General features: G+C 35.9%; 1 protein-coding gene across 1 annotated transcript in view; it reads right to left on the bottom strand.

The window, feature by feature from the left end:
* LDB3 (LIM domain binding 3) overlaps positions 1-12,464 on the bottom strand; it is a 109,466-nt gene that overhangs the window by 15,029 nt on the left and 81,973 nt on the right. Inside the window, exons 9-10 of the mRNA XM_009077156.1 lie at positions 10,485-10,511; positions 8,023-8,061 (exon numbers count right to left, since the gene is read on the bottom strand). Coding sequence (XP_009075404.1) covers positions 8,023-8,061; positions 10,485-10,511 — 66 coding nt within the window. The remainder of the gene's footprint in view (positions 1-8,022; positions 8,062-10,484; positions 10,512-12,464) is intronic.

The following is a 12,464-nucleotide window of genomic DNA, read 5'->3' on the forward strand; positions in this document are numbered from 1 at the left end:
CAATTTATGTTAATTTTTCCAATGTTCAGACTCAGTCTACCCAAAAGCACATGATATGCAATATTATGGTGCAATTTCTGCATTCCTAGATTAAAAAACATTTGTTCAGGATTCCAAACATCAAGAAGAAATGGTTTTTCTCTATTTTCTGGCTTAGATGGTTATTCTCAGTTTGATTACAGTGCCACACTGAAATCCATGCCTCTTCTATTTGCCTGTGACTTGGAATGATTTTGTTCGTAGTGTCTGTGCTTCACAGACTACTAAAAGAAGATCACAATCAAAGCAAGCAAGAGAGAATAAAGAAGTACAAGGAAGGGAAGCAACAGATACCAAGATTTGTGCAGTAAGAAAAACCATTCACTACAAAAACATGGTTCTCACTCACTCTGGAAACACAGTTTTACTTTCTTTTTCCCTTCAGTTTCACTCTTTGCATGAACCAGATCCCTATCCATTTGTACTGACAGTTTAGGAGTTATTTCCACAGTGGCTCTGTCTATAGGAAAACATTTGTCAGCATATAAAAAGAAGCATCCAGCTTTGCCAGACCATTGGTCCACCTTGACTTTTACCTTCTTTAACAGTGGAAACAGATGCCATCTGAAGAAAACATGTTATCATTTTATATGGCATGTCCAGCAGGTTTCTCCCAGTACAGGTAAAAAACATTCTAACAAATGTAAACTTTTGATATTTAATTTTGAACAAAATAAACCTATCCTCACAATATACCTTTTCCCTGCTCTGACAGTGTTTCTATTATAGATCTAGTTTGCATAGCATTGCTGCCTCAGGCTAATTTGTCTATTTAGTAAGACCTAGAAACTTAGCTATAGCTACAACGGCTATAGCTAATTATTTCTGTATGCAGTCAAGGGCTTAGGGATGGATTTGGGTCTACTATACCATGAGTGAATAGGACTCTCCAAGATAAACTATTTTAGTGGGTTTGTATTCACTGTGAATACTGTTGTGAACTGTGCTATGATTTTGTAACTGCCAAAGCTGTTCTAAGCACAGGAAAACTTTTTGCTCTCCATTCTTACCATCTATTTCCCGTTGACACCTCCTCACCTGTATGCCTAAGAATGCACTGTATTTGGGGTCACTGGGCAGAGGATCATTGCTCCAACCATAGCACCAACAGGAGGATGCACACTGTGGGCACACGGGCTGCACGTACAGCTTGCAAAATGCTCTTAGCCAAACACACTATCTGAAGACTTTTCCTTGGATTAAAATCTACTATTCGAAGTAAACTAGACAGAAAAGCAGTAAAACATACTTATGTTTACGGGATCAGTGCCCAATATTTACCATGTGGATTAAAAGATTTTAAATCATGTGTCATACAGCCTAAATCTGAAAGTGTCATACAGTCAGGAAAGTCTACTCCCAGATGCACAGGCCCAATGGTTAGAGAGACTCATTTGAATCTCTCTTCATACACAAAATACATAAAGAAGTTCCGAGCCAGATTAGTGATACTTACACCATCATGAAGAAAAATGGTTATTAAAAATTCAAGTGTTTCCCAAATGTAATAGCATAGTAAAGCTGTGCCACTAGATTTCCTTCTATGTTCAGGGAAATGAAGTTGAAAACCCAAACCCAACACACACATTCATAGTACCAAAATCATAGCAAAATTGAAAGTAGTACTGAATTCTTTTACATGTCTATGATGCATATTAAATACAGTAAGCAAGATAAAAAGGCTTGTCAAAGAGAAATAAAGTGTTACTCTACATCATTAAGAGTTTTAGTGAAGTTAAAAGATTTATCAGACTTTCTGCTGAAGAAAAGGAAATAGCATGTGATTAAAGGAAAGGAAAAAAAAAAGAATACAGAAAGAAAGAAGGAAGTAAAGACTAAAAAGATGTCCTAAGGATCAAAGATGCTTTAATGGATCAGGAAGCAATGGCATCTCATAAAGCAGAGAAAGCACCCTCACTGAATTTATCTGTAGCAGCCAATGGCACGTGACACGCAGCGAATTAAATACCATCTCTGAAAACTATTAGTTGTCAGAAAAAGAAAGAGTAAATATTTCTAAGCAGATCGGTTTTGTGTTAACGCTTCACTAGATGCCTACTAGCAGCAATAAACTGGTTTGTTAAGTGCTTTTAAGGTAGAGTAGCTGCACAAAACATTTTTATACCTCTCCTTTGACTGGTAGCTGATGGAGGTGGAAGAATGCCGGTTGAAGCTAAAATGAGACAAAAATTGCATTTGAAAAAAATATACAAAAATATTGGGATCTCATGTCCTACTGTGAATTTCCTATGACTAAGACGTGCTCATAAGTGCTCAAGTAAACCACATGTACTGATCACATAAGAGCAGTGTTATATCATATTTTCCTTATTTAAGCTAGGAATCACAGTGAAACCTGAATAATGGTAATATAAATAAACAAGCTGCTTCCTAAGTCACTCTCATCCAGTTTTGCTGGTTTCTCTCCAGAAGGAATAACCAATGCTTAAAGAGCTTCAAGTTTATTTAAAACTTTCCTGCTATGCTTTCTTCTTTGTAAGTGAGATCATAAGTGAAGCAGTCAGAAAACACTGCAGATGTGAAAATAAGAGTAACACAATTAGTTAGGGATTAATGACTTCAAACATTCCTCTTTAGGAATATTATAAAGATTTTACTCATGCTAGGTGTTATGCATATGGCCTTGCTCACAAAAGCAGTAACACTACAGAATTGGATCTACCAAAGTTTAAAATCAGATTTAAATAGTTAAGGACATTGATCAAGAGAAATCAAGATCTTTAGGTCCCTCCCAGCCCAAACTATTCTATGATTTCCAAGAAAGCAATGAAGACATAGCTCTTATGGAAGATTTTTATCAGTCCTAAGATGTAGAGTGATGAAATATGAATAGATGTGCTCTGTCTGGCCAGAGCAGTCACCAAAGCTTCTATTTAATTTCATCTTCTGACTGATGGATACAATTCAATCCTCAGCTGAGAGAAACCCTAAAATCAAACCTTTTCTGTAGCTCAGAAGAAATAATAGGTTTGGCATGCCAGTGTTTTGTGAAGCTCAAAAATACACCGTTATCATTTCTTAGAAAGCAAGGGACCTTACCTGTGTATAAGAGACTTTTAACTGCCTCCTACAACAACTACATAGAACCCTCTGCTCACACAAACATGTGATCATTCCAACCGACTAAAAGAGATTTATTTGTAAAACAAACAGTGGATGAAATAGTCCCAGTGACATTTAAGAGCCTAATTGTACTTCTAAAATGCAGAGTACTCTCCTTCGTGACAGCACAATAAGAGGAAATGGCCTCAAGTTGTGACAGGGGAGGTTTAAATTGGATATTAGGAAAAAATTTATTCACCAAAATGGCTGTCAAGCATTGGAACAGACTGCCCAGGGAAGTGGTGGAGTCACCAACCAGAGAAGTCATCAGCCCTGGAGGTATTTAAAACACTTGTAGATGTAGTTCTTAGGGATGTGGTTTAGCAGTGGACTTGGCAGTGCTGGATTAGGAGCTGGACTTGATTTTAGAGACTCTTAAATGATCCTATGAGGCTCACAATGGGCAAATCAGGTCCTCTTAAGGTATCTTATATAGATACTCACAAATAATTTTCTAAGTAACTCATCACTTTGGAATTTTGAAAGTTCATACATAAAACTAGAAGTCAATGGCAGTAACATCCTTGCATCTGTTTCTACCTTCTATTTGTGGTAATATTCACCAACTTCTTGAAACTAAAGTTATGATTAGTATACATCCACTCAAATAAATACAATTACATCGGCAGTTAATGTTATTTCTTATGTTTTATCAGGTCCGTACTGGAATTACTTCTCCTGTGTAACTCCCATGGCTGTAAACAGACATGTTTCCATCCTAAAACTGAAAACTCTTCTGATGTTCTGTTCTGTAGCTATTTCATTTTTGCATCGGTTTCAGCAATGTGAAACCAATCAATCTGCTATCATGTATTACCTATGCACAGCACTTAACTGCTGTTTTCTCTGATTCTCTTGAGAAAGACCATTATACTTCTTGAAGAGAAGCCTTCAAATTTGTGCACTTTGATCATTTCAAACATCACCTTTGGGTGATTCCTAACTACCTTTTTATATAAAGACAAGAGAGACATGACTAATTATAATCTCAGATGTATTGCTGATTCAGTTTTTCATTATTTCTGAAGACTGTGTTCAAATGAATCTTAAAATTGACCATTCTCTCCTCTGTTAGTGTTGTCAAAGCATTAATGAAAGCAGTGAAAAGGCTTAGAAGTGAGGCAGTACACAGCATTCTCTATTTCTAGTGATAGAAGCTACCTTACCCTGTAGTGGTCTTTCATTAGTCATGATTAAGAGCATAATAAAAGAAGATTCGTGATTCCTGTGTGTTCACCAAGAAAAAAATAAAGGTAGTCCATCGTTCTCACCCAGTGTCACTAGACAAATATTTTCATTTCAGGATGGCAAAACCAGCACAAACCAAACAGCTGAAATACCTTAGTTTCAAAAGGACCTCTTGGTCACCCACTACATTTTTAGATGTAGTTGAGTTGTTTCCTAGTTTAGTTTTCATGTGAAAGCTCAGGAAGCAGACTATTCCTTTAAATTCATCATTGCTTGTCAATAGTTTTTGCCAAGTCAATCTCTTAAGAAACTGAAAACTTTAAATCAGAGAGCGTAATAGAAAATCAAAACAAATTAAGTCAAAAGAAGAAGAAGAGAGCTTTACAGATATACCTAGACTGAGATGAGATAGCAGATGAAATAGTGGAAGCTGCTAATGACATGTTCTTGGACCCATGCAAAGGCTTAGGCTGTGAAAGAGAGCTGGGGGCTGCAAGTACTCTGCAGAAGACACAGTAAAAGCAAGATAATTTAACAGGGACAAAAATCATGACATCAGAACCAAGCTTTGTCGGAGTTCAGATACAGGAGCACTGCTGCATAGTTACCAGGAACAGGGTTTCTGTAGCATACATCTGCAGACTTACAGAATAGCACAACCAAGCACATTCCTACAGAACACAAGACAAAATGCACATATTATGTCAAAAATCTTAAAACCAGACTCTATTGGGAACTAAGAAAGACAATAATACAGAACAGGACTTTTGTCAAGGATACATGCTTTTATCTGCAAGATCTGAAGATGTTTGAGTCTGAGCACAAAATAAAAATTTGAATAAGAAAGCAGTACCAGACAGAAGATTCTCCTATTTAAAACAGAAGTCATTGGAATGATTAGTTCAGTAGAGGCATTTTTTTGTTTGAAGCATATGCTAGAAAATCCATTTTCTTCATGCTACAGTTTCAACTGAGGGATAAAATTACTTAAACCTTATCGTTATTTCACGTGAAAGTGCCTTACAGCCCTGTTCTGAATTACAGCACAATGCCTTATACTCCTTTGCTGGCTGGCTGATTGATTTTCTTGCACTGGAATAAAAACACTGGATTCTGGCAGGTCACAGTTAGGTAAAAACTAACTAAAGTGAGAAACTGAGTAGTTGGTATATGTGCGTAATCTAAGTCAACTACCAAAAATTAAGCAAGCAGTGGAACCAAGAGAACATTTCCAATTCCATTTAGAAATATCTAAGATATGACTGGCTACATCTGAGGTCTCATATTTAAAGTAGTTTACATTACTGGAAGTGTGTTTTTCCTTGGATGTTTAAAGCATGCTAAAATAGACATCTTTTCAGAATATTGATGTGGCAAAACCCAAAGATAAAAGAACACCATGCACCAAAGGAATTCACTCTTACTATCTCCAAAATTTCTGTCATGTAAGTGACAGCTGTATAAATCCCACACATTTCTGTCTGACAGCTTTTAATATACAACTGTAACTCCCACCGTACTACAAGTGTTACCAATGCCTACTTCCTTGAAACTCACTTCAGCTCTAAGGCTAATTCTCATTAGAGAAAAAAAAAGATTAGATTAATCTAATAGAAATTAATTAACCTACAGAGCAAGTCAATCATCAAGTCCACCATGTTTTACTGCTATGTCATCTGCTATGATATGGTGAGCTCAATCACGTGAGTGAAAATTTAATTTTCCATTTCATGTCCTACTGCAGAAACACTATTAAAAGAACCTTTGTTCACTGTAACTATTATGAGTTGTTGTTTGGGTTTGATTACAACTGGTGAAAAAACATTTCTATTTTTATCCCTAGACTTGCTTTTTGAAAATGCAGGTAACATTTTCAGGACAGTTATATTTTGCAGATTCTTTGCAAACATGTCCCTCAAAACTAAAAAAACCCCAACAACAACAAAAAAAGACAACAAAGCCCCCAAAAAACCCCAACCCATCCCCTGCTCCAAAACAAACCCCCCCAAAAACCCCAACCCATCCCCTGCTCCAAATATATAAAAGCATATAAACCATATTACAGCTCTTCATACTACATTCTTCAGTTAAGAATGTGTATGCAGCATTCCAGAGCCATACAGGGTATAGAGCAATGAAGCATTACCTTTGGAAGGAGGATGAGAAAGACTCTTGCACTATTGAGGTGTTTGCTGGTGGTGTCATCAGGCTGGCTGTATTTGGAGCAGCAGTAGCAGGCTGAGGTGCTGAAGCATGTGGTGCAGGAGCAGCAGAACTGGTAGACACCGGAGCATGCTCAACAGGGGTACTAATTAGAGTTAAATTAAATAAAACAAGAAGCATCTTCAGAAGGCACATATTTAAACGCAGAGCATAAAACCTACTATGTTTGAACCTGGAGCTGCAAACATAGTAGCAGGCTGGGTTACTGAGGGAAAAGCACAATTATGCAAAGAAAGACATTTGTTCAGCCTTTTCCATTGTGCAGTTCAGACTGTAATGCAGTTTTGATGCTGCTTGACTGAAATTTATCCCAGGTGTTACACTGCACTTAAGTCCTGCTCTTACTGGAGCCAGTAGGTAGGAAATGTGGCATGCAGGACTTAAATGTTTGCAAAGAGCTTTGTCACAAACTCTTTCAACTTGGATAAATTTCATCCAATATTTACTCCTGAACTTTATGTTAGGAGTAAACTTTTTAATTAGATGAAGAAAAGCATTTTAAAGGTTATTATCATAGTTCTGTATCAGCAGTTTTCCTGCAAATTCCGATTATTCTTTTGGGGAGGTTCAGTTTATTCTGCTCCACTAGCTCTTACATCAAATGAAAACACCAAAATAAAATTATTAAAGGGACTTAAAGATTCAAGTTCTTCACTAACTATTTCAATGAACATAATATCAACATAGAATAATAATAATATATACATTCATTATTCACTTGTCAATAACCCTAATAAAAATCACTAGGTCATTTAAAATTAAAAGGGAGAAAAAAAGAGAAAGAAGGAGGGAAAATTATTTTGTGTTTAGGCAGATTTTACTGTGGATCTTATGAATTATTATCCACAGAACAAATAAGGCACTAAAAATAACAATTTGCAATTTAATTTTTCAGATTATTAGACTATTTTGAGGCACAAATTTTGGTGACAATATATGTCCCCTAGGCATAGGAGACACTTTCTTGATGCCATATTATTGCGATGTGGATTAATTTTTTTTAGTAGTTATTCAAATACTTGTTTATTTTTTAAAATCAGGACATTACTGTATGTGACATAGTTGTCTTGTCCATGAACAGTGGCCTAAGAACATAATCGATGTATTTCTACTTCTTTTGACCTAACTCATAAACACACTGGCACATCTTTGAGTTCTTACAAATTACTCCTATCAGGGTGATGGAATTTGATGATTCTCTTGTGCAAGGTACAAAGAATGTCCAAAATGCTCCTTCCTGAGCACAGTATCAAATAACAAAAGAAAGCTTAAAGTTACACAACTTTTTTTTCAGCCAACCTTAGTCCTCAAACATTCTTCCTCTCAGATTTCTTTCCTAAGCAGATTTGCCATCCATTGTGCAAATTTTCTCTCTGTCAGCCATTCTATCTCAGATTTAATTTTGCTTCTCTCAGAAGTGCTGATCTGGCAAATTATTCACCTCAGGACCTAGAATGAGTGCTCAGTACTTCAGAATTTGTGATAACCCTTGTTCTTCAAGGGACCATCCCATTTCCCCTGTCCTCTTCTTGTATGTTCAGTAGTCTAAATGCTGAGTCTTAATTCAGCTGAATATTTTCTGTTTGATTAGCTGAAACACAAGCATGGTTGTTACATCCACAAATTTGAAAGTTGAATGCAACCCACAACAAAAGCAGAAAATCAGTATTTTCTCCCTTATGAGTTCCATCTGCAATTATATATAGAATAAATGAGCTCCTGAAAATACTCATCCAGTTTGCAATTCTGGGTTTCAAATCATGACTTCAGGTTTTGCAACAGTTTTGCAAAAGTTTCTCCATCATAATATGCATTTGAAATTCAGAGCAGTTCTTCCATCTTGATGCATTTTATGATGTAAATTCTCCCAAGTAGCTAATAGACTATCAATTCCCTAGCCAATGTAGCACAGTAGATGTGTATTACCCATCCAGCTATGGGTCATGGCCTGGTGTGTTACTGAGTTTCAAAACCCATTGCATTTTTTTTCCTTGTGCTCCTGGAATGATCAAATTAAAAGGTGTGAGGTCACAGTTTAGTACTTACATATCTTTGATCTGGCAAATAGGAAAGGACTAAAACCATGCTGCACATAAAAATGGAACTTAATATACATCTTAAAACCAAACACAAACTAGGATTTCACCTATTTTGTCTATTTTCACTGATGTGAAAGGGAATTTGCTACAGATTTCAAAAGACTGAAGACTTCACACCTTGAAGAGAAGAAAACAGTGAACGTACTTAACTGTAACAATCTCCAAAATGATAATCAAAATTCATATTCAGTGCTATATATTGAAAAGGAAGTAAAAGAAAAAAACAATATGTGTGGCCATGGACCTGTGTGAAGAAAGATTTGAACAGAACAAACACATAAATAAATAAAATAAATGCAAGTATACTGGAATACCTGATAAAGCTTGAAAGAAATCCAAGTAAATTTTATCTTGCATAGTGTTTGTAACTATTTCTTTTTATGTGACTAAAGTGTTGATTACCTTCCTTCATGGCAGAATACATTAGTTAACAGAACAAGAAATTGGAATAAATATAAATGAAATAGATATAACCTTAAAATGATTTGGTTACATAAATTATATGCAGTTGGTAACATTTTCAACTCAGTTTTATAGAAAGACCTCTAGAGTAACTTGACTGGTTTTAATCTAGCAACTATAAATTTGAAATAATTTTATTTAAATAGTCAAATAAAATTACCTAACATTTTTTTCCCCTTAAGGTTGCCTCCATTCTAGATTTCCAATATGATTTTTTTTAGTTCTCCAACTGTAGAAGAATTCTAAGACCTGATAAATGTGATAAATGTTATAAAACAGATCATCTATTCTAACAGTTTCATTATTACATGTTACAGAGGTTCATTTGTTTGATTTAAATACAGTCATTCTGTACACTTTCAATCTTTACACTACTTGGTACTTTAAGGAAAATCAAAGGAAACTGAAAAAATCAAACATCTTCATATTTGTGGTAATAAACGTAAGTTAGATGGATGAAAACAAACACACATCTCCTCTCAGCTGCTTTTCACTCATGGAAAGGAACACAGATCAGTAGAGGTTAAGGGGATAATAATGGTTAACAACCATAATGAGAAAACACAGCAACAAATGCACTCTAACACTTAGAGAAGTAAGTGCAGATTATGCTTCTTTCTCTCAGTAAAGTCCTAAGTTCTGACACTTTCTGTCCAAATGACAATCGAGTGGATTATCAAAGCAGTACTCAGTCTCCTTGTAGTAACACATGAAGGTTTTTTTTTTGTTTCTAATCCTCCAACAGATCACTTGTAATGAATTGAAATTATAGGGAATAGAAATAAAAATGGATAGGAAAAAAATCTCTTATTGTAGCATTTGCAGAAAAAAAGTACTGGTGAATGTGTTTAGAGAAAGCCATAACAGGGAAGAGTATCACATTTGAAGATGGGAATGTTTGTAGAAATACAGTGAAAATACAGAAATATCAGCTGCTGTTTCTCTGCTGAAGATACTCAATGACTCTTGTCTCTGTACTGTAGGTGTGATCCTTAGGAGTGCCACTGATATAACACCCACAGGAACTAGAAGATGCTGGAATTCGTAGAACTTGGACACCTGCTCCTTAGGCAATGGGCATTTCCATCTGAAGGAGTTAGAGGTTGTTATTACCAAACCATTCCAAAGCTCCAAACCAGGTCAGTTATGCAGTTACACATCACAGTGTACCTTTCATTACTGGATGAAGTAAGAGGGACTTTCTGGCCAGTAGTGGTGAAACTGGCCTCCCTCTGACTTGGACCCGCTCCAAGCCTCACAGACCCCTTGGAGGCCACTGGCTTAGCATTGTCAGTGTTGGCATCCCTGGTGGATGATTTAGGAGGATGCCAAATACTGGAGGTCACATACTGTGGTGCATGCTCAGTAGCTGTAGGCCTGGGTAACAAAGATTACAGGGGGGTTTGTAAATGAGGCATTTCCTAGGTAATAGCAGGTCTTTGAGGAGGAGACAGGATTCCAGCCACAGAAGAAGCTGGAGATCATCATGATATTACAGATGAAATAATGACAAATCTTGGCATTTCATTAGTTTATTACTGCTTAAGACCAGGAAAGGCTGAAGAACTAAAAAAGGTACCTTATGTTAAATCTGGAAACCATATGGCTATGAATATCAAAATCAGACATATAGCAGACATGTGATGATAGTGGAGGTGGAAGGAGGCTATGGTATGACAAATCACACAAGATTAAGGCAATGGAGTATGACACTAACACCAGCCATATATCAGAAATTGTTCCTGGTAAAATAAAATGATAATTAAAAGGAAAGGAGATTTCAGTGGAGCAGCTGCCTAGTCCTGTAGATGGCCTTGCACAAATGAAACTGCTGGTGAAATGCTAACATGTGATGCTTGCTTTTCACAATTTAGTTTATACATAGGAATCAATGGGTTTATTTCCTTCTTTTTTTATACCATATATTATAATGAACTACATTTGAACTTATTAACAGACATTGTTTTGAACCTCATAACCCATCGAGGAGCAATCAAGATGTGCAAGAGTCTGACATATAAATGTTCTTGAAGTACCAAAAAGATCATCTAATTTAGATTTTGAAAACATCTTGAACAATCTAGTCAAGGTTTAAAATGGAAATTGTTCTTAAAACTCCATCACAAACTGACAATAATCCACTTCAAGAATATTTAATAAAAACTTCATATTTTTCCAGGCTTGTAAGTTCTGAGGAACATGATCCCCACCTGTCTCATGTCACAGCACTTTTTGTAGTCAACATTAGAAAGAAATGTCTAATGAACCCATTTAGTTGAAGCCTCTACATTCATCATCTGCTCAGTGTACAAATTTTATGTTTTTGACACAAGAACAATATGGGGAAAGTGGAGATAGATAAACTCTTAATAGGAAGTAAGTCAAACACAGCAAACATTACCTGTTTTCTGATGCTGCAGCAACATTTTCCTTGTCTCTGTGAAAGGAGGGGATACAGCATGAATGAAGTAAATGCAATTGCCACTCCTGGCAAAAATCCCACCCAAAAACAACCAGGGAAAAAGAAGATGGGTTGAGGAGAAATGTTTGGTTGCAAAAAGCATCCTAGAGTGGTTGCCATAAATGTAGCTGTGAGAAACCTCTTCAGCTGTTTACTGTATGCTTCTTATCAGTTGCAAACAACTTTGTTTCAATAATAAAGTAAAAGGAAAATTAACAGTAACAAATTGGACATTGTATGTGTATATGTAATTTCAGGAATAGTTTTGACTCTATTCAGTTGCCTTTTCAAAGAAAATAAAAATCAAGACTATTCCAGCAGAACATATTTTGATGCCAAATCCAAGCAATAAAAATAATCAGATTTGGGCATTCCTCAAGGATCTGATATTTTGAAGTGATAAGCAGTTAAATGGTTCACAAAGGTTCATACAAGAAGGAATTTTTTTATGCCTGGCATCACTTAAAAATTCTCTGTCGTATCCAAATACTAGTTTTCTCAACATAAATTTTATTGATTTAGGTTGAGCTTGATTGAACTGACTCTGTGATTCTGTGAAATCATTCCTTCATTGAGGTGAGGAGTAAGTCAGCCTCAATTTCACTGATAGAGAACTAGGCTGTTATTCTGTAAACACACATACACACAAAAATTACTCATCAGTTTAAGTGCAAGCAATTGTGTATCTGTAAGAAGTTAAGACATAGGTATTTTCCTAAAGAATAAAATCCATTAGTCTTAAGTTCCCAAGTTTGAAATCCAATTAGTTAAGTAAATGAGATAGTCTCAATATTTAGCAATTTAGTGGGTGGTTACATCTCTTCCTATTTAAGGAATTGTGCTGAAATTTCAACAGGTTTAGAGTTGAA

Source organism: Acanthisitta chloris, unplaced genomic scaffold, assembly GCF_000695815.1.
Source record: "Acanthisitta chloris isolate BGI_N310 unplaced genomic scaffold, ASM69581v1 scaffold21906, whole genome shotgun sequence".
Taxonomy (NCBI): Eukaryota; Metazoa; Chordata; class Aves; order Passeriformes; family Acanthisittidae; genus Acanthisitta; species Acanthisitta chloris.